We start from the raw sequence: 22,593 nt of genomic DNA, 5'->3' as shown, positions 1-22,593 counted from the left end.
CTTTTGGAGAAATGGCCTCCTGCCCATTTTTTGATTGGGTTTTTTGTTTTTTTGATACTGAACTTCATGAGCTGTTTGTAGATTGTGGAGATTAATCCCTTAACAATTGCATGATTTGCAAATATTTTCTTCCATTCTGAGTGTTGCCTTTTTGTTTTGTTTATGGTTTCCTTTGCTGTGCAAAGACTTTTGAGTTTAATTAGGTTCCATTTGTTTATTTTTATTTCCATTACTCTAGGAAGTGGGTCAAAAAGGATCTTCCTGGGATTTATATCACAGAGTGTTCTGCCTATGTTTTCCTCTAAGAGTTTTATAATAATCCAGCCTTACATTTAGGTCTTTAATCCATTTTGAGTTTATTTTTGTGTATGGTGTTAGGAAGTGATACTTTCCAGCTAAAGTTTTGTTTATGGTTTTGTTTTGTTTTTTTGTTTATGGTTTTTTGTTTTGTTTTGTTTTTTGTTTATGGTTTGTTTTGTTTATGGTTTTTTTTTGTTTTGTTTTTTTTGTTTTGTTTATGGTTTCCTTTGCTGTGCAAAGACTTTTGAGTTTAATTAGGTTCCATTTGTTTATTTTTATTTCCATTACTCTAGGAAGTGGGTCAAAAAGGATCTTCCTGTGATTTATATCACAGAGTGTTCTGCCTATGTTTTCCTCTAAGAGTTTTATAATAATCCAGCCTTACATTTAGGTCTTTAATGCATTTTGAGTTTATTTTTGTGTATGGTGTTAGGAAGTGTTCTAATTTCATGCTTTTACATGTAGCTGTCCAGTTTTCCCAGCACCACTTACTGAAGAGGCTGTCTTTTCTCTATTGTCTATTCTTGCCTCCTTTGTCAAAGATAAGGTGACCATATGTGCGTAGGTTTATTTCTGGGCTTTCTGTCCTGTTCCATTGATCTATATTTCTGTTTTTGTGCCAGCACCATACTGGTTTTGATGACTGTAGCTTTGTAGTATAGTCTGAAGTCAGGGATCCTGATTCCTCCAGCTCTGTTTTTCTTTCTCAAGATTGCTTTGGCTTTGGGGGTCTTCTGTGTCTACATACAAATTAAAAAATTTGTTTGTTCTAGTTCTGTGAAAAATGCCATTGGTAATTTGATAGGGATTGCATTGATACTGTAGATTGCTTGGGGTAGTATAGTCATTTTCACAATATTGATTCTTCCAATCTAAGAACATGGTGTATATTTCCATCTGTTTGTGTCATCTTCTGTTTCCTTCATTAGCATCTTATAGTTTTATGAGTACAGTAAGTCCCCTACATACGAACCTTCAAGATGCGAACTTTTGAAGATGAGAACGTGTGTTCACGTGTCCAGTCATGTAAGTTAGTTCATGTCTGGCGTACATCTGGTGTACATTGTCACATGTGTGCATCCTCTACAAGTGGTTATGCTTTTGTATACTTTACAGTACGGTATAGACTACAGTAGTACAGTATCTTTATTTCTTTTTTTTTCTTTTTTCTGCCCCCGCAAAGCGTGCGCACACTCACACACACACACGCAGTAGATAGTGGAGTCCACATTTATAGCAAAGGTATATTCATATACTTTTTTTTTAGGGTTCCCCAACCTTTTATTTATTTTCTTACATCTTTATTGAAGTATAATTGCTTTACAATGGTGTGTTAGTTTCTGCTTTATAACAAAGTGAATCAGTTATACATATACATATGTTCCTATATCTCTTCCCTCTTGCGTCTTGCTGCCTCCCACCCTCCCTATCCCACCCCTCTAGGTGGTCACAAAGCACCAAGCTGATCTCCCTGTGCCATGCGGCTGCTTCCCACTAGCTATCTGTTTTACGTTTGGTAGTGTATATATGTCCATGCTACTCTCTCTCTTTGTAACAGCTTACCCTTCCCCCTCCTCATATCATCAAGTCCATTCTCTAGTAGGTCTGTCTTTATTCCTGTCTTACACCTAGGTTCTTCGTGACGGTTTTTCTTTTCCTTAAATTCCATATATATGTGTTTGCATACGGAATTTGTCTTTTTTTTCTGACTTACTTCACTCTGTATGACAGACTCTACGTCCATCCACCTCATTACAAATAGCTCAATTTCGTTTCCTTTTATGGCTGAGTAATATTCCATTGTATATCTGTGCCACATCTTCTTTATCCATTCATCCGATGATGGACACTTAGGTTGTTTCTTTTACATTTAAGGTAATTATCGATATGTGTGTTCCTATTCCCATTTTCTTAATTGTTTTGGGTTTTTTATTGTAGGTCTTTTCCTTCTCTTGTGTTTCTTGCCTAGAGCAGTTCCTTTAGCATTTGTTGTAAAGCTGGGTTGGTGGTGCTGAACTCTCTCAGCTTTTGCTTGTCTGTAAAGGTTTTAATTTCTCCATCAAATCTGAAATCCTTGCTGGGTAGAGTAGTCTTGGTTGCAGGTTTTTCTCCTTTATCACTTTAAATATCTCTTGCCATTGCCTTCTGGCTTGCAGAGTTTCTGCTGAAAGATCAGCTTTTAACCTTATGGGGATTCCCTTGTGTGTTATTTGTTGTTTTTCCCTTGCTGCTTTTAATATGTTTTCTTTGTATTTAATTTTTTTTTTTTTTTCGGTATGCGGGCCTCTCAGTGTTGTGGCCTCTCCTGTTGCGGAGCACAGGCTCTGGACACGCAGGCTTAGTGGCCATGGCTTACGGGCCCAGCTGCTTTGCAGCATGTGGGACCTTCCCGGACCGGGGCACGAACCCATGTGCCCTGCATCGGCAGGGGGGCTCTCTACCACTGCGCCACCAGGGAAGCCCTGTATTTAATTTTTGACAGTTTGTTTAATATGTATCTTGGCATATTTCTCCTTGGATTTATCCTGTATGGGATTCTCTGTGCTTCCTCGACTTGATTAACTATTTCCTTTTGCATATTAGGGAAGTTTTCAACTATAATCTCTTCAAATATTTTCTCAGTCCCTTTCTTTTTCTCTTCTTCTTCTGGAACCCCTATAATTCGAATGTTGGTGCGTTTAATGTTGTCCCACAAGTCTCTGAGAGTTACCTCAGTTCTTTTCATTCTTTTTTCTTTATTCGGCTCTGCAGTAGTTATTTCCACTATTTTATTTTCCAGGTCACTTATCCGTTCTTCTGCCTCAGTTATTCTGCTATTGATCCCATCTAGAATATTTTTCATTTCATTTATTGTGCTATTCATTGTTGCTTGTTTGCTCTTTAGTTCTTCTAGGTCCTTGTTAAATGTTTCTTGCATTTTGTCTATTCTATTTCCAAGATTTTGGATCATCTTTACTATCATTATTCTGAATTCTTTTTCAGGTAGACTGCCTATTTCCTCTTCATTTGTTAGGTCTGGTGGGTTTTTATCTTGCTCCTTCATCTGCTGTGTGTTTTTCTGTCTTCTCATTTTGCTTATCTTACTGTGTTTGGGGTCTCCTTTTTGTAGGCTGCAGGTTCATAGTTCCCGTTGTTTTTGGTGTCTGTCCCCAGTGGCTAAAGCTGATTCAGTGGGTTGTACAGACTTCCTGGTGGAGGGGACTAGTGCCTGTGTTCTGGTGGATGAGGCTGGATCTTGTCTTTCTGGTGGGCAGGTCCACGTCTGGTGGTATGTTTTGGGGTATCTATGGACTTACTATGATTTTAAGCAGCCTCTCTGCTAATGGATGGGGTTGTGTTCCTGTCTTGCTAGTTGTTTGGCATAGGGTGTCCAGCACTGTAGCTTGCTGGTCATTGAGTGAAGCTGGGTGTTGGTGTTGAGATGGAGATCTGTGGGAGAGTTTTGCCGTTTGATATTATGTGGAGCTGGGAGGTCTCTTGTGGACCAGTGTCCTGAAGTTGGTTCTCCCACCTCAGAGGCACAGCACTGACTCCTGGCTACAGCACCAAGAGCCTTTCATCCACACGGCTCAGAATTAAAGGGAGAAAAAGTAGAAAGAAAGAAAGGTAGGAAGAAAGGAAGGAAGGAAGAGGGGAGGGAGGGAGGCAGGGAGGTGGGAAGGGAGGGAGGGAAGGAACGGAAGGAAGGAAGGAAGGAAGGAAGGAAGGAGATAAAATAAAATAAAGTAAGATAAAATAAAATAAAGTTATTAAAATAAAAAGTCATTATTGGGGCTTCCCTGGTGGCACAGTGGTTGAGAGTCCGCCTGCCGATGCAGGGGACACAGGTTCGTGCCCTGGTCCGGGAAGATCCCACATGCCGCGGAGTGGCTGGGCCCGTGAGCCATGGCCACTGAGCCTGTGCGTCCGGAGCCTGTGCCCCGCAATGGGAGAGGCCACAACAGTGAGAGGCCCGCGTACCGAAAAAAAAAAAAAGTCATTATTAAGAAAAAAATTTTGTTTGAAAAGAAAGAAATACAAAAACAAAAACGGACGTATAGAATCCTAGGACAAATGGTGGGAGCAAAGCTATACAGACAGTCTCTCACACAGAAGCATACACATACACACAAAGACAGGAAAAGGGAAAAAATTAATAAATCTTGCTCTCAAAGTCCACCTTAATTTGGGATTATTTGTTGTCTATTCATGTATTTCACAGATGCAGGGGACATCAAGTTGATTGTGGAGCTTTAATCCGCTGCTTTTGAGGCTGCTGGGAGAGATTCCCTTTCTCTTCTTTGTTCTCTCAGCTCCTGGGGTTCAGCTTTGGATTTGGCCCTGCCTACCTGTGTAGGTTGCCGGAAGGGCGTCTGTTCTTCGCTCAGACAGGATGGGGTTAAAGGAGCAGCTCCTTTGGGGACTCTGGCTCACTCAGGCCAGAGGGGAGGGAGGGGCGCGGAGTGCGGGGTGAGCCAGCTGCGGCAGAGGCCGGCGTGAGGTTGCACCAGCCTTAGGTGCGCCGTGCGTTCTCCCGGGGGAGTTGTCCCTGGATCCCAGGACCCTGGCAGTGGCGGGCTGCACAGGCTCCCCAGAGGAGGTTGTGGATAGTGACCTGTGCTCACACACAGGCTTCTTGGTGGCGGCCGCAGCGCGTTAGCATCTCATGCCCGTCTCTGGGGTCCGCAGTTTTTTTTTTTTTTCACATCTTTATTGGAGTATAATTGCTTTACAATGGTGTGTTAGTTTATGCTTTATAACAAAGTGGATCAGTTATACATATGTTCCCATATCTCTTTCCTCTCGCGTCTCCCTCCCTCCCACCCTCCCTATCCCACCCTTCCAGGCGGTCCGCACTTTTAGCTGCGGCTCGCACCCGTCTCTGGAGCTCCTTTAAGCAGTGCGCACCAGGAAACAAAGAGGGAAGAAAAAGTCTCTTGCCTCTTCGTCAGGTCCAGAGTTTTCCCCGGACTCCCTCCCGGCTAGCTGTGGTGCACTAACCCCCTGAAGGCTGTGTTCATGCCGCCAGCTCCAGTCCTCTCCCTGTGCTCCGACCTCTCCCTGAAGCCCGACCCTCAGCTCCCAGCCCCGCACACCCCAGCAAGTGAGCAGACAAGCCTCTCGGGCTGGTGAGTGCCGGTCGATACCAATCCTCTGTGCGGGAATCTCTTCGCTTTGCCCTCGGCACCTCTGTTGCTGTGCTCTCCTTCGTGGCTCTGAAGCTTTCCCCTTGTGCCACCCGCAGTCTCTGCCCGCGAAGGGATTTCCTAGTGTGTGGAAACCTTTCCTCCTTCACAGCTCCCTCCCACTGGTGCAGGTCCTGTCCCTATCCTTTTGTCTCTGTTTATTCTTTTTTCTTTTGCCCTACCCAGGTACGTGGGGAGTTTCTTGCCTTTTGGGAGGTGTGAGGTCTTCTGCCAGCGTTCAGTAGGTGTTCTGTAGGAGTTGTTCCACGTGTAGATGTATTTCTGGTGTATCTGTGGGGAGGAAGGTGATCCCCACATCTTACTCTTCCGCCATCTTCCCCTCGTCCCAGTATCTTTATTTCAAGCCCAGGATAGGCTTTATGGCCTTTATTATGTTGAGGTATGTTCCCTCTGTGCCCGCTTTCTGGAGAGTTTTTATCATAAGTGTGTGTTGAATTTTGTCAAAAGCTTTTTCTGCATCCATTTGAGATGATAATATGGTTTTTATTCTTCAGTTTGTTAACATGGTGTATCACACTGATTTGTGGATACTGAAAAATTCTTGCACCCCTGGGATAATTTTGCTTGATGATGGTGTATGATCCTTTTAATGTATTGTTGGATTCGGTTTGCTAGTATTTTGTTGAGAATTTTTAAAATATTTATTTGGTTGAGCCAGGTCTTACTTGCAGCAGTCGGGCTCCTTAGTTGCGGCTCACGGACTCCTTAGTTGCGTCACGTGGGCTCCTTAGTTGTGGCAGGCAGGTTACTTAGTTGTGGTTTGAGGGCTCCTTAGTTGTGGCTCACCAGCTCCTTAGTTGTGGCAGGTGGGCTCCATTAGTTGAGGCTCACAGGCTCCTTAGTTGCGGTTCACCAGCTGCTTAGTTGCAACATGCAGGTGGGATCTAGTTCCCTGACCAGGGATCAAACCCAGGCCCCCTGCATTGGGAGCGTGGAGTCTTAACCACCCGCGCCACCAGGGAGGTCACCTGTTGAGGATTTTTGTGTCTATGTTTATCAGTGATAATTGCCCTGTAAATTTTCATTTCTTGTGTGTGTGTGTGTGTGTGTGTGTGTGTGTGTGTGTGTGTGTGTGTGTGTGTGAGATATCTTTGTCTGGTTTTGCTATCAGGGCGATGGTGGCTTCATAGAATGAGCTTGGGAATGTTACTTCCTCTGCAGTTTGTTTTTTTGCAGTAGTTTCAGAAGGATAGGTGTTAACTCTTCTCTAAATGTTTGGTAGAATTCACCTGTGAAGCCACCTGGTCATGAACTTTTGATTGTTGCAAGTTTTAAAATCACAGATTTAGCACATAATTAACTGAAAAGCTTTTGCACAACAAAGGATACCCTGGAGAAAATGAAAAGACAACCTATTGAATGGGAGAAAAAAATTGAAATGGTATGACTGATAAGGGATTAATATACAACATATATCAACAGCTCATACAACTCAACAGCAAAAAAACAACCCAATTAAAAAATGGGCAGAAGAACTGAATAGACATTTTTCCAAAGAAGAAATGCAGATGGCCAACAGGCAGATGAAAAGATACTCAAAATCACAAATCATCAGTGAAATGCAAATTAAAACCACAATGAGATACCACCTCAGACCTGTCAGAATGGCTGTCATCAAAAAGAACACAAATAACAAATGTTAGCGAGGACTGCAGAAAAGGGAACACTTGTACACTGTTGGTGGGAATGTAAATTGGTACAGGTATATATCCGAAAGAGATAACATGTACCCCAATGTTCATAGCAACATTATTTACAATTGTCAAGATAGGGAAGCAACCTAAGTGTCCATCAACAGAAGAACGGATAAAGATGTGGTACATAAATACAATGGAGTACTGCTCAGCCACAAAAGAGAATGAAAATTTGCCATTTGCAACAACATGGAGGGACTTGGAGGGCATTATGCTAAGTGAAATAAGTCAGACAGAGAAAGACAGATACTGTATGATACCACTGTACATGTGGAATCTAAAAAATACACCAGTTAGTGAATATAACAGAAAAAGAAGCTGAGTCATAGACATAGAGAACAAACTAGTGGCTACCAGGGGGAGAAGGAAGAGGGAAAGGGCAATATAGGGGTAGGGAGTTAAGAGGCACAAAGTATTAGGTATAAAATAAGCTACAAGGGTATATTGTACAACATGGGGAATATAGCAGATATGGAGTATAACCTATAAAAATTGTGAGTCACTCTATTGTATACCTGTAACTCACATATTATTATATATCAGCTATACATCAATGAAAAATAAATTGCTTAATTGATTTAAAGAAGTCACAGATTCAATATCAGTACTTGTAATTGGTCTGTTCATACTTCCTATTTCTTCGTGATTCTGTCTTGGGAGATTATACCTTTTAGGAATTTGTCCATTTCTTCTAGGTTGTCCATTTAATTGGCATGTTGTTGCTCGTAGTAGTCTCTTATGACCCTTTATATTTCTGTGCTCTTGGTTATAACTTCTTTTTCATTTCTGATTTTATTGTTTCCGGCCCTCTCCCGTTTTTTTCTTGATGATTCTGACTAAAGGTTTATCAATTTTTTTTTTCTGTTTTCAAAGGACCAGCTTGTAGTTTCATTGATCTTTTCTATTGGTATTTTAGTCTCTATTTCATTTATTTCTGCTCTGATCTTTATGATTTCTTTTCTTCTCCTAACTTTGGCTTTTGTTTGTTCTTGTTTCTCTCTTTGCTTTAGGCATAAGGTTTGTTGTTTATTTGAGAACTCCCCTCTTAGAATTGCTTTGCTGCATCTCATAGGTTTTGGATCACCATGTTTTTATTTTCATTTGTCTGTAGGTATTTTCTGATTTCCTCCTTGATTTCTTCAGTGATCCACTGGCTGTTTAGTAGCATATTGTTCAGCCTCCACATGCTTGTTTTTTTTTGCAGTTGTTTTCTTGTTGATTTCTAATCTCATAGTGTTGTGGTCGTAAAAGATGCTTGCTATTATTTCAGTTTTCTTAAATTTACCGAGGCTTGCTTTGTGGCCTCGCATGTCATCTCTCCTGGAGAATGTTCCATGTGCAGTTGAAAAGAATGTGTATTCTGCTACTCTCAGGTAGAATGCTTTATAAATATCAATTAAGCCCCTCTGGTCTAATATGTCATTTAAAGCCTGTGTTTCCTTATTGATTTTCTGTCTGGGGGATCTGTCCACTAATGAAGGTGGGGTATTAATGTCCCTCGCTGTTATTGTGTTACTGTCGATTTCTCCTTTTATGTCTGTTAATGTTTGCCTTATATATTGAGATGCTTCCCTGTTGGGTGTATATATATTTATAATTGTTGTATTTCCTTGGATTGAAGAAGATATAACATCTCTTCCCCTCATTTTCAGTTTGTATGTGTCTCTAGATCTGAAGTGAGTCTCCTATAGGCAGCAGATATGTGGGCCATGTTTTTGTTTCCATTCAGTCAGTCTGTGTCTTTTGGTTGGAGCATTTAGTCCGTTTACATTTAAGGTATTTATCCATATGTATGTTCCTATTACCGTTTTGCTAATTGTTTTGGACTTGTTTTTGTAGGTCTTTTTTCCCCCTTTCTTCTTTTGTTCTCTTCTGATTTGATGTATATCTTTAGTGTTATTTTGCATTCCTTTTTCTTTTTTGTGTGTATTTCTATTACAGGTTTTTGTTTTGTTACTTTTGGTTTGTTTTTGTTACTATGAGGTTTTGGTACAGCAGTCTAGTTAAATATGTGCTTGTTTTAAGTTGCTGATCTCTTAATTTCAAATGCATTTTAGATACCCTATATTTGTACTCTTCTCCCCTCATGGTCACTGCTTTTGAATTCATATTTTACATCTAATTGTTTTGTCTATCCCTTAAACCCTTATTGTGGGTACAGATGATTTTACTCCTTTTGTCTTTTAACCTCCCTACTAGCTTTGTGTGTGAATGATTTCCTACTGTATGTTTGCCTTTACCAGTGAGCTTTTCCATTTTGTAATTTTCTTGTTTCTAGTTGTGTCGTTTTCTTTTCCACCTAGAGGAGTTCCTTTAGCATTTGCTGTAAAGCTGGTTTGATGTTCCTGAATTCTTTTAGCTTTTACTTGTCTGTAAAGCTTTTGTTTTCTTCATCAAATCACAGTGAGAGCCTTGCAGTGTAGAATATTCTTGGTTATAGGTTCTTCTCTTTCATCACTTTATATTGTGCATTCCCTTCTGGTCTGCAGAGGTTTTGCTGAAAAATCAGCTGATAGCCTTATAGGATTCCCTTGTATGTTGTCTTTTGCTTTTCCCTTGTTACTTTTAATATTCTCTCTTTATCTTTTAATTTTTTCATTTTTATGACAATAGTCCTTGTGTATTCCTCTGTGGGTTAATCCTATATGGGATTCTCTGTGCTTCCTGGACTTGGTTGACTTTTTCCTTTCCCAGCTTAGGTAAGTTTTCAGCTATTATCTCTTCAGATATTTTATCAAGTCCTTTCTCTCTCTCTTCTTCTGGGACCCCTATAATATGAATATTTATGTGCTTGTCGTCGTCCTACTGGTCTCTTAAACTGTCCTCATTTCTTTTTGTTCTCTTTTCTATTTGGTAGCAGTGATTTCCAGTACTGTGTCTTCTAGCTCACTAATCCATTCTTCTGCCTCATTTAGGCTACTGTTGATTCCTTCTAGTATATTTTTCAGTTCAGTTATTGCATTCCTTAATTCTGTTTGGTTGTTCTGTATATTTTCTAATTCTTTATTTAAAAACTTCTAATTTCTCGCTCTGTGCATCTGTTCTCCTTCTGAGTTCTTTCATCATCTTTATCATCATTACTCTGAACTCTTGGGTAGGTTGCCTCGACGTCACTTAGTTTTTCTTATGGTGTTTTATCTTCTTACTTCGTCTGAAACATAATCCTGTTGCTTCATTTTGTTTAAATTGCTATTTGTATGTATGTGGTAGGTTGGTTCTGCTTCTCAACCTTGGAGAAGTGGCCCTCTGTAAGAAGATGTCCTGTGCATCCCAGCAGTGCAGTTCCTTCTCATCATCCAAGGAAGGGGCACGGGCCAGCTGGTTCCAGGGTAGGGTCTGGCCTGCATTTGCAGACTTGGTCTGTTGGCTGAAGGACTGTCGTTTTCTTGCTTCTGGTGTCTGACCTCTGGTGAGTGAGGCTGATCTAGATAGTTGAGTGAGTGAGATTCCTGGCAGGTGGGGCTGGTGCCTGCCCCCTGGTAGGTGGAGTTGGGTCTTGGTCCTCTGGTGGGCAGGACCATGTATAGAGGCAGCTGTGGGCTCAGGAAGTCTTTAGGCAGTCTGTCTGCTGATGGCTGTTTCTGCACCTAGTTTGTTGTTTATCCTGAGGCGTTCCAGCATTGGAGCCTAGAGTCTGGTGGGTAGGGCCAGGTCTTGGTGCCAGAATGTCAGCCTCCAGGAGAGCTCATGCAGATGAATATTCTCCTGATATATCTGCCACTAGTGTCTATGCCCCCAGTGTGGGCCACAGCCTCTCCCTGTCTCCCCAGGAGACCCTCCAAGACCAGCAGGTAGATCTGGCCCAGATACCTATCAAATTGCTGCTTTTGCTCTTGGTCCTGGTGCATGTGAGATTTTGCATGAACCCTTTATGAGTGAAGTCTCTATTTCCCCCAGTCCTCTGGAGCTCCTCCAGTCAAGCCCCCGCTGATCTTCAAAGGCAGATGCTCTCAGGGTTCCTCTTCCCAGTGCCAGACCCCCAGGCTGGGGAGCGTGATGTGAGGCTCAGAACTCTCACTCCTGTTGGAGAACCTCTGTAATATAATTATTCTCCAATTTGTGAGTTGCCAACCCCAGTGGGTATGGGATTTAATTATATCATGAGCCTGCCTGTCCTAGCAGTCTTGCTGTGGTCCATCTTTATGTCTTTAGCTGTAGAGGATCTTTTCTAGTAGGTGTCGGTCTTTTTCAACGATAGTTGTTCTGCAGATTGTTGTGATTTTATTGTGCTTGTGAGAAGAGGTGAGCTTAGTGTCCTTCTACTCTGCCATCTTGGCCACTCTCCCATAGTGTTCCTTTTTGATGGTTTGCAAATGACAATGGAGTTGCCTTTTTTTGACCATCTCTATAATAACATTGAGCCCATATTTTCCCCCTTAATTAAATAATTGTATTTATTTTAAAATTTGACATGTATACAACTTGAATTTGTTGCTTATCAGATCAGCTTGAAAAGAAAACAAAACAAATTTCTTCCTCACTATCTTTGGTAAGAAGCAGAGGTAAAAGCTCTTGGCAAAAGTCATTGCCAAGCATGTCAGGGTGCTTTGTGCATTTAGCATTGTGTTATTCACGTTAAATATCTGTTACTATTGCAATAGTTCTTTCTGACCATACATGTGTCACTGGAAATTGCTTTTTTGTTTTCATACCTTTAATTTGGTAATAAGGAAAATTTCAAAATGAATCCAAGTTAATTTTATCTCCTGAAAATTCTGTCTGAGAGAATCAGTGAAGGTTCTTTTAAACAGTACATATTACAGATCAGTGAGACTGCCTTATAAATCTTCCAGTAAATCTTTCCACACAGACGTGAACACTATTTTAGTAAATTAAATATATTTAAAGTAACGCAGGTTAAAGCAGTTTTTTTAACTACCTATACGTTATCTCATGAGAACTTATTTAATTGGTATGATAGTGGGTACCAAATAGTTGACTTTTTATTCATCTAAAGTTTATCATAAGTGAGTTTATTTTTAAATTATTAAATGCAGTTTGCCAATCATTGCTTTATTACTTAAAAAAATTTTTATTGGCGTATAGTTGACTTACAGTGTGTTAGTTTCAGGTGTACAGCAAAGTGAATCAGTTATACATGTACATGTATCCACTCTTTTTTTTTAGATTCTTTTCCCATATAGGCCATTACAGAGTATTGAGTAGAGTTCCCTGTGCTATACAGCAGGTTCTTATTAGTTATCTATTTTATATATAGCAGTGTGTATATGTCAGTCCCAGTCTCCCAATTTATCCCTCCCCCCGTTATCCCTTGGTAACTATAAGTTTGTTTTCTACATCCATGACTCTACTTCTGTTTTGTAAATAAGTTCATTTGTACCCTTTTTTTTTTAGATTCCACATGTAAGCGATATCATATGATGTTTGTTTTTCTGTGTCTGACTTACTTCACTTGGTATGACCATCTCTAGGTCCATCCATCTTGCTGCAAATGGCATTATTTTGTTCTTTTTTATGGCTGAGTTATATTCCATTGTATATATGTACCACATCTTCTTTATCCATTCCTCTTGTGACGGACATTTATGTTGCTTCCATGTCCTGGCTATTGTAAATAGTGCTCCAGTAAAGATAGGGGTGCATGTATCTTTTCAAATTATGGTTTTCTCAGGACATATGCCCAGGAGTGGGATTGCTGGGCCATATGGTAGTTCTGTTTTTAGCTTTTAAAGGAACCTCCATACTGTTCTCCATAGTGGCTGCACCAATTTACATTCCCACCAACAGTGTAGGAGGGTTCCCTTTGCCCTACACCCTCTGTAACATTTACTGTTTGTAGATTTTTTGATGATGGATATTCTGACCAGTTTGAGGTGATACCTCATTGTATTTTTGATTTGCATTTGTCTAATAATTAGTGATATTGAGCATCTTCTCATGTGCCTGTTGCCCATCTATCTGTATGTCTTCTTTGGAGAAATGGCTCTTTAGATCTTCCACCCATTTTTTGATTGGGCTATTTGTTTGTTTGATATTGAGCTTCATGAGCTGTTTGTATATTTTGGAGATTAATCCTTTGTTAGTTGCTTTGTTTGCAAATATTTTCTCCCATTCTGACAGTCGTCTTTTTGTTTTGTTTATGGTTTCCTTTTGAGTTTAATTAGGTCCCATTTGTTTATTTTTATTTTTTTTAACATCTTTATTGGGGTATAATTGCTTTACAATGGTGTGTTAGTTTCTGCTTTATAACAAAGTGAATCAGTTATACATATACATATGTTCCCATATCTCTTCCCTCTTGCGTCTCTCTCCCTGCCACCCTCCCTAGCCCACCCCTCCAGGCAGTCACAAAGCACCGAGCCGATATCCCTGTGCCATGTGGCTGCTTCCCACTAGCTATCTACCTTATGTTTGTTAGTGTGTATATGTCCATTTTGTTTTTATTTTCATTACTTTAGGAGGTGGATCAAAAAAGATCTTGCTGCGATTTATGTCAAAGATTGTTTTGCCTATGTTTTCCTCCAAGAGTTTTATAATAATCCAGCCTTACATTTAGGTCTTTAATCCATTTTGAGTTTATTTTTGTGTATGGTGTTAGGGAGTGTTCTAATTTCATTCTTTTATATGTAGGTGTCGAGTTTTCCCAGCACCACTTATTAAAGACACTGTCTTTTCTCCATTGTAGAGTCTTGCCTCCTTTGTCATAGATTAGGTGACCATCGGTGTGTGGGTTTATCTCTGGGCTTTCTATCCCGTTGCATTGATTTGTATTTCTGTTTTTGTGCCAGTACCATACTGTTTTGATTACTGTAGATTTGTAGTATAGTCTGAAGTCAGGGATCCTGGTTCCTCCAGCTTTGTTTTTCTTTTGCAAGATTGCTTTGGCTATTCAGGGTCTTTTGTGTTTCCATACAATCTGTAAATTTTTTTGTTCTAGTTCTGTGAAAAATGCCATTGGTAATTTGAAATGGATTGTGTTGGATCTGTAGATTGCTTTGGGTAGTATAGTCATTTTCACAATATTGATTCTTCCAATCTAAGAACATGGTATATCTCTCCATCTGTTTGTGTCGTCTTTGATTTCTTTCATCAGTATCTTATAGTTTTCTGAGTACAGGTCTTTTGCCTCCTTGGGTAAGAATCATTGCTTTATTATTTTTTTCTGCCCACATAAAGGCAGGCAAGTTCCATGTGATCCCAGTGTGTTACGTTAAAGAAGCTGATACACAGCCAGCGATAGGTTAAGTTTTTCAAGGTGGAAGGTTGGTAACTTGTATCTAGAGACTATGGGACCATACCAACACTTTCCCCCAGGTCTAAGAGTTGATGCTTTGGCCCTTGGGTACACCAGAAGGCTTTTGTTCTATTTATTTTCTTCCTGTCTTTGATAACTAAAATTTTGGAACACCATTCATTCTTGAATGTCATTAAACTGTTTTATGGAATACCATGTAATAAATTAACAGTTAATACAAATGGTGGTAATAAATTAATAAAGTGGCAAATGATGAAAATTGAAGATATTATTGAGTTTTTTTGAGAAAAGATAATATTGCATTTTAGTGCATTTTATTAACTTATTGCTGGGTAGTGGAATGTAGCTTGTCTGTTACCTTAATTATGCTACTGAATTCTTTTTTTTTGTATTTTAAGTAAATCAGTAACCACAGAAATTTATTCAGTAACTGAGATAGGTATTCATGAAAGGTGTATTGATTTTAATAAATTTTAATAAATTTTTAGTTCAGAACAATTTATTACGTAATATTTGAGAAGCACAGAATAGTGTATTTCATGTATATGAGAAATATGAAGCATTGTGAGTATTCAGAAAATTCAAGGCCCACTCTCCATCCCTCCAACCAACTTAAGAACTAGAATATTACCATTCCTGTAAAGCTACTGGACTCTTTCTTCTAGCATTGCTTTTCCTATCAAAATGGTTTGTGACAGGAATTTTCTAACATAACTGTAAATAGTAAGTATACTGAATCCTCCATGAACCTATCACCTAGTTTCAATGATTATCAACATTTTTGCCAGTCGTGTTTCACTAACTCCGTCTATGTGCCCCCCCTACCCCCCGCCCTTTTTTTTTTTTGAGGTGTTAAAGCAAACTCCAGACATGGCCTTATTTCAGTAGTGAGTACTTAAATTATTCATTTCTAACAAGGACTTTAAAAATGTAACCACAATGCCATCACACTGAAAAATTTTTCTTTAATATCATAAAATATCCAGTCAATGTTTAAATTTTCCCAATTATCCAATGAATGTTCATTTGTAGTTGGTCACTCTGAATCGTGATTCAGGCAGTGTCTGCACTTTGCACTTCATTAAAATTTTTCACTGTCTTGGTTTTTCCTTGCTAAAGAAAGAAACAGGGCCTCTTTTTCTTGTAGAATTTTTCATTTCTCTATTTGCCTTTTTCACTCAACCTGTACTTCCTGTGACTTCATAGGTAGATCTTAAGGTTTGATTAGGGCCCATTGAGGCAACAAGAAGTCATTGGTGATGTGTGTGCTTCCTGCTGGTTCAGTGTTTGTTCACATATACAGGAATAGAGGAATACTCTGAATGTCAGGTACGGGGGATGGGGCATTCTGTGGGACAGGGAGCCAACTTTAAAAAACGAATGGCAAAGGTATAACAGAGGGAGGTTGCATCCTGTTTGGATTCTGATTTGGATAAGCCGAAAATAGAAAGATGTTTATGAGATGATTAGAAAATTTGATCACTGGTAGCATTTAGATGATATAAGATTATTGATTTAGCTATCATAATAGTACTGTGGATATATTTTTTAAATGCCTGTATTTCAGTGATACATACTAAAGTTTTGAAACAACATGCTGCCTGGAATTTTCTTATGATAATCCATATATGAACAAAATCAGTCATCCATTGATAATTGTTGAACTAGGTGATGGGGTTATGGGACTCTGTATTGTTTTCTCTAATTTGTATGTAATCAAATATTTTTATTATGTTTTAAAAATTATGAAGCCTTTGTGACTACCTGACACCTAATCTCTTTCTTAATCATCTTGGTTTAAGAAAGCTTTAAGACAGAAAAGTTTTGGAGTCATTCAGTAAGGCTATCATGCTATTTCATTTTAGTAAGAAAATTACTGTGAGTCCCATGCCTTGGATGAACATCCTTGGTGAATTAACGACTTCTTTTGAAAGCGAACCCCACTCAAATGTGCCTGCCTCAACCCTGCCTAGTATTTCCAGAACTTAAGTAAAGGGGCTCTAACTTTCCACATATTCCATGTCTCATATGTCCTTCTTTCCAGTTAAAGTATCTAATGTGTTTGATTCTGAAAACTCTGTAGCTTACTGTGTTTGTATCTAGTATCACAGGTATATTGAAATTGCAATAAAGCAGTGCAGGAGCTCAGGAATTGATTGTAAAATCCATGGTCTCATCCTGCTGGGACGGATACGTGCAGAGGAGGAAGATTTGGCTGCAGTTCCTTTCTTAGCTTCAGATAATGAGGAGGAAGAGGACGAAAAAGGCAACAGTGGGAGGTGAGAGCTGTTTGCTGTTGGTGGTACTCATGCCCAAACTCTCACTTTCAAAAGCCAGTGTTTAATTGGAGTGTATCTCATAATGAGGATAGTTTAGTGCCCATAGGACTATTTGTTAAATATTAGTTAATGTTCAAATCATATTCAAAAATATGATTTAATTTAATTTTAGGAAAAATTTAATGTGGAAACACATTGTATTTAGAAAAATTCACTTAAAAGGGAAAATAAAAATGTTAATTTTTCTACCTAAAATACTACTGTTAGTATTTTGGTATATATTCTTGTAGTTTTCTTTTTTATCTGTCCCTAATTGTGTTTTCCTTTGGAGATAGTGTGGTATGGTATATATTTTACAGCCTTTTTTGTTAAGAATTTTATTAATAACTTTTAAATTAAAAAATTTTTATTACAATAAAATATACATAAATTTACCATCTTAACCAGTTAAGTGTATAGTTCAGTGACATTAAGTAAATTTACATTATTGTGCAACCACGAGTAACCTCCATCTTTAGAATATCTGTATCTTAGCCTTCTGTTGTATAATTTTATTTTGTGCAGTATTTCATCTCATGATTAAGTTCTCATTTACTCAGTTCCTTATTTTGTATGAGCCCTGTAGTGATGACTATTACCGTATTTATTCATCCACCATATATTTATTGAACACCTACTGGAGGCTAAACCCTGTTCTCTGTCCTGTGAATGCTGTAGTGAACATGCTAAATAAAACAAGACAAACTCACACACATTAGAGTGGCCTCACAGCTGTGGGAAGTGCACGAAGGAGAAGGGCCTGGTGCTTTGAGCGACTGCAAAGGAGAAGGAGCATTGGGCTGTCAGGAGAACAAGGAAAAACTCCCCCCATCAAAGCAAAGTGGGCAGTAAGGGGTGTTGGCAGGGGAACATCATATACCAAGGGTGAAGAAAGGTGTCTGCCAGGTCTGTGCACATTTGCTTTTTATTCCAAGACCTGTATGGAGGGCTCATGTGCAGTGTCTGTTCTGAGCTCTGTTTACGTCCCAGCAGCAAACAGTGCAGGCAATTACTGTCCTCAGATGAGTTGTCTTTTCACAAATAAATAAAAGTGAAATTGCCAAGTCGATAGGTGTTTCTCTTGTATTGCTGGTGTAGCTGGGTCCTTGCAGATGTTCACTAGAGGCAGGTAGCAGTGCCAGCTGAGCTCTGCTGATCACTGCCCATAGTACTGAGTGCTTTCTAGTGTGTGACGTGAGCGGTCTGTCCTTTTGAAACAAAGGAGTTTGGCCCTGCACTGCTATTAAGCACATACTCTTAATCATGAAGAGGTGGCCACTGTGGTGATAAATCAGGTCATTCTAGGGATCTTGGGCTTGGATCCTGTCTTGTTTCATTTCGGAAGCTTTGCAAAGAAGTTGAAGAGAAAATAGTCTTATAACACTACCTTATCTAGAATATATGTTATACTATATGTTACAGTTCAAACTGTTTGTGTCTACATGCATTAATTTAATTAAGTGAGGAAAATGACATTTCATTTAAATAAATCATTGGGATTTTTAAGTGAAAGGATTCTAGAGTCACATTTTCTTATTCGGTAGCTACTAAAATGAATTGGGCAAATATAATTAGTACATGTACTATATATGTGAAATAACCACAAAAGTTTGAGCTTTACTCATAGGTGAAATTTTTACACAGCTGGATACATTCACAAAAGAAATTCTAGATATTTGAATGTAATTTTTTTTCCTTTCAAATATCATTAATGAGCTAATAACTAGTGAATGGTCCAAGCAGTCTCCCACAGGGCAAGCCCCCAACTAGGGTGTGCCCTCACTGACCACCCGCTGGCATTTGTTCCCCCTGCTGATGCTTACATGGTACCAGTCCTTACATGTCTCAACACTGGTGGAATCCCCTACATACTTTTGAGTAACACTGTGTTACAAGGTATTTCAAATAAAATGTACATATACTTGCTCTCCTTTGCCTGGTATGGGATGAGAGTTTTCCTACCTTTTTATCCCCAAACCATAAAATTTTGATCCCTGAAAGTAAATATTCATTAGTATGTAACACGTTAAAAAATCTCACCTATCTGTAAGCTAATCTCTGGAGTCTTCAGTTGTCTATTGTAGCTTATAAAAATAGAACAAAAGCAAAAAGCTAAAACCTCAAACACAGAAGCAGCAGTTTTCTTACCACCTGGCATAAAACTGACAACCAAGCAAATCTAACATTGTTCCATGTACTTCGTGTTCTTATCATGTTCAAGAATTGATGGACTTTTTTTTTAATTGATTCAATCTAATTTATTTCTGATGTACAACAAATTGGAAGTAACAATAGCCATTTTTCTCAAGTGTTAGCAGTATAGTTAGCACTTAATGCATGGACATCGGTTGCTGTGATTTTGTCATTTAAATTTTTTTAAATTTAATTTTCATTTTATTTTGAAGAATGTGTGGACTTTGTTGATCAAACTTTTAACCCATCGAGGGCAGGTCAGGAGATGGGATGAATGAGATGGCCTGTGCTTCAGGAGCCTCGGGGGGCTGGGCAGGCCTCCCCTGGCAGAATGGAGATTTGGACCTCCTCCTCCAACGCAGCTGGCCAGCACAGTGGGCAGAGGGTGTAAAGGAAGAAATTTGCATTTTGCCTCGGGACATGTGTTTGTGTTTGAGTACATCAGAGGTCATGTGGCTACATCCATTTTATTATTTCTTTGGCGGGAAAATATGACCAAACAGGGTTTGAGGTTTAGGGACATGGCCACAATGCCAGTCCCGGTGGTGATTCTTGGCGCCATTAACCAACATTCTCTCCAGTTACATCTGCAGTAGCTGTGTGTTAAGGTGATGGGTGGTAATTGCTGTAAAAGCAATAAAAGCTGTCACGTTCAACTTGGTATACAAGAGGAAAGAGAACTGCACAGTGTCTCTTGGGAAGATCTCCACCAGAATAAAAAGCTAAGGTTAAATTCTAGTATTGAAAGGTAGCATACGGGTATCTAGAAATTTTGACCCTCTGGAACACTAACTCCTGTGTATACTTCAGGCTTTGTTGAATTAAAACAAAACTTTAAGAGTTTCTGATAGTAACCAGCAAACTGTGTGCTTGAGGTTGTTTTCCTTTTTATTTAAAAAATGTTTTTACTCTGATTGACCTCTATTTCTGTTTTATTTTTCCTTTGATTAGCCTTATTAGAAAGAAGGCTGCAGGTCTGGAATCGGCGGCTACGATAAGAACCAAAGTATTTGTGTGGGGCCTGAATGACAAGGACCAGCTGGGAGGGCTGAAGGGCTCCAAGGTACCTGCCCGATACCCAGTGCCCTCGCCACCCCGTGCTGCTCAGGCCCAGACAGGCCCAGCAACAGCCGTGCTTCTTGAAGTTTTTATAATGGTCTTTCCTTTTATATGTTGTTTTTAAAGTTGACTTTTCTTAAGTAATTCTTGACATGAACTCACAGACATTATCAAATTTAGTTTCTGAGAAGCCTCCGTCCTTGGAAAATAGTGCACTTTAGATATAGTTGCATTATTGCTGTTTTGTAAACTAGAACATACACTTTTGAAAAGATCTGACAAGCACAGAGGTAAAAATTGTAGAGTATTAATTATATTTTAAAGAGTAGGTACAACAATTGATGCATTTGAACTAGAGTTGAATTCAGTGTGGCTCTTAACTGAGGAAGAGATTCCCCCAAATTTTAGTGTCTGGAAACAGTTTCTTTTCAGATGAGCATCTCCACTACTTAGTATTCCATGAGACTTCACCCATCATAAGATCCCTTGTTATCTGCATTGCCAAGAAGCTGAAAAGGAAAGTTAGAACTCATTCATTTTAAGTCTTGTGGTTCTAGTACAATGAAAATAATCTTATGCAATTCAGCAGCCTCAAGTTACATCTGTTTTTGAGGCCCCTGCCCTGCATTTGGAGATATGTGAGGCCCAGAAGCTCTGGGAGCCTCAGCTGTGACAGGGGCTGTCTAGGGGGTCCCGAGGGCATGGCCCTTTTTGGGCTTTGCACATGAAAGGTAGGTTGGCGCTTCACCGTTGGGATGAACATCCTTCTTCCACAGTAGTAGTGACTATTTGATACTTTCTGACACATAGGAATCATAAAGGGCTTCTTAGACAGGGGCTTTGATAATTTTAAATTAAATCACACCCATCTCTAATGGGAAATTTAAGTGTATAATTTCTTAGAATTAACAAGAATGAGCAGGACATGACCTGAAATAAAATGTAATTTACCAAATGTTTGTTTATATCTTTACATTATGTGTATTTTATTTTTTGCCTTGTATTATGGATATGTTCAGATGTACCCAGGTAGAAAGAAAAGGGACCTGAGTCCTCTTGTCCCTGTACCAGCTTCAACAGTTGCAGATGGTCACATTTTTGTCTTTATTTTCTACACAGCCTCACCCCTATTCATTTTAAAGTCAATCTCAGTATATCATTTCATCCTTAAAATACTTGTGTATATCTAAGAGACAAGAACTTTGGTTAATATAACCATGTAAATTAACAGTAATTCTATGTACCATCTAGTAAGATTACTTGTAATTTTAAAAGTATAAATAACATTCTCTCTTTTCTCCTTTATTTTTTAAAAAAATTCTTGTTTTAGATAAAAGTTCCTTCATTCTCTGAGACACTGTCTGCTTTAAATGTAGTACAAGTGGCTGGTGGTTCTAAAAGTTTGTTTGCAGGTATGATTATTCTAATATTTAAAAAGTTTTATATGATGCTTAGGACTGAAAACATAGTTGTTGCATTGTGAAAAGTGAGTCCTTTCCTCACTCCTGTTCCTTGCAGTGACAGTGGAAGGGAAAGTGTATGCCTGTGGAGAAGCCACGAATGGCCGGCTGGGGCTGGGCCTCTCCAGTGGGACTGTGCCCATTCCTCGACAGATCACAGCTCTTAGCAGTTACGTGGTCAAGAAGGTGGCCGTTCACTCAGGTAAGGGCCAGGCTTTGCACTGGTGCACAGATAAGCCTGTTGTTCGTGCTCTGTAATTAACTGGGGCCATAAACAATTTCCCCTAAGGTGTCTCTGCATTCTTTTTCAAATTTTACTTAACTATTAGGAATAAAAGTTGGTTAATGTAAAACTCCAGGTGGTCTAGAGTTTAATTATTGTTGCTGCACGAGGCTTCTTGGAGGCCAGTGGTTGCTGGCGTTCCAGGCGTGTGGGGCATACCTCACCAAAGGAGGGGGCTTTTAATCTTGGAGCTTGTGGTCTCAGGTTCATAGCATCTCTGCAGTCATCACGTTCTGTGCTTAAATATGTGTTACTTTTCTGGGGAAAGAGCCTGTAACTTTCATCAGATTCCCAGTACCTGTAAATTCCAGTGATAAGAAAGAACCATTAAAAAAAAAAATCACACTGCTTCAATTCAGGAAACTTTTGAGTATCATTTCAAAGCCCTGTGCTCTGAGGAAATGAACTGAATTAGATACAAACTGAGTTCGTGTCTATACTGGATAGGGTTAGATTTAACCCCTTAAAACAGAAAATCCAAACGGTAGTGGCTTGAGCAAGATAGCATTTTACCATTCTCTGTAGAAACCTGGAGGTGGGGTCCAGGGCCAGTGTAGCAGCCTCAGTACCTGTGAGGTGCACTAGCTTGCTGTCCACCCCCGTTGCAGCCGCAGGTGAACGTATAAGATAGGCCTTTTCCTCAGGCCCACTCTGCCCCTCCAAAGAGCTTTTCTGGAAGCCTCACTCACTTCTGTCGCACCTCTGTCACCATCCTCTGTGGGCAAGGGAGTCTGGGAAGCGTGGTTTTTAGCTGAGCACATTGCCCTGGATCATGTGGGCTCTGTTGGCAAGGGATAGGGTGCAAATGGGTATTAGGAGCCTAGGAACTGGTGGACACAAGTGACAGAGAGGAAATGCTCTTCAGTCCTGAGCTGGGGTGGATG

The 22,593-nt window shown here is 39.5% G+C and overlaps 1 protein-coding gene across 6 annotated transcripts in view; it reads left to right on the top strand.

The window, feature by feature from the left end:
• HERC2 (HECT and RLD domain containing E3 ubiquitin protein ligase 2) overlaps window positions 1-22,593 on the top strand; it is a 228,790-nt gene that overhangs the window by 136,264 nt on the left and 69,933 nt on the right. For all 6 annotated transcript variants that reach the window (XM_024747286.1, XM_024747281.1, XM_024747285.1 and 3 more), the window contains 4 exons: window positions 16,500-16,675; window positions 19,859-19,970; window positions 21,297-21,378; window positions 21,485-21,628. In XM_024747286.1, coding sequence (XP_024603054.1) covers window positions 16,500-16,675; window positions 19,859-19,970; window positions 21,297-21,378; window positions 21,485-21,628 — 514 coding nt within the window. The remainder of the gene's footprint in view (window positions 1-16,499; window positions 16,676-19,858; window positions 19,971-21,296; window positions 21,379-21,484; window positions 21,629-22,593) is intronic.

The sequence above is a fragment of the Neophocaena asiaeorientalis genome, unplaced genomic scaffold (genome assembly GCF_003031525.2).
Source record: "Neophocaena asiaeorientalis asiaeorientalis breed wild unplaced genomic scaffold, Neophocaena_asiaeorientalis_V1.1 scaffold236, whole genome shotgun sequence".
Lineage (NCBI taxonomy): Eukaryota > Metazoa > Chordata > Mammalia > Artiodactyla > Phocoenidae > Neophocaena > Neophocaena asiaeorientalis.
The sequence above is the reverse complement of the archived record's forward strand: the minus strand, read 5'-3'. Positions and strand labels throughout refer to the sequence as shown.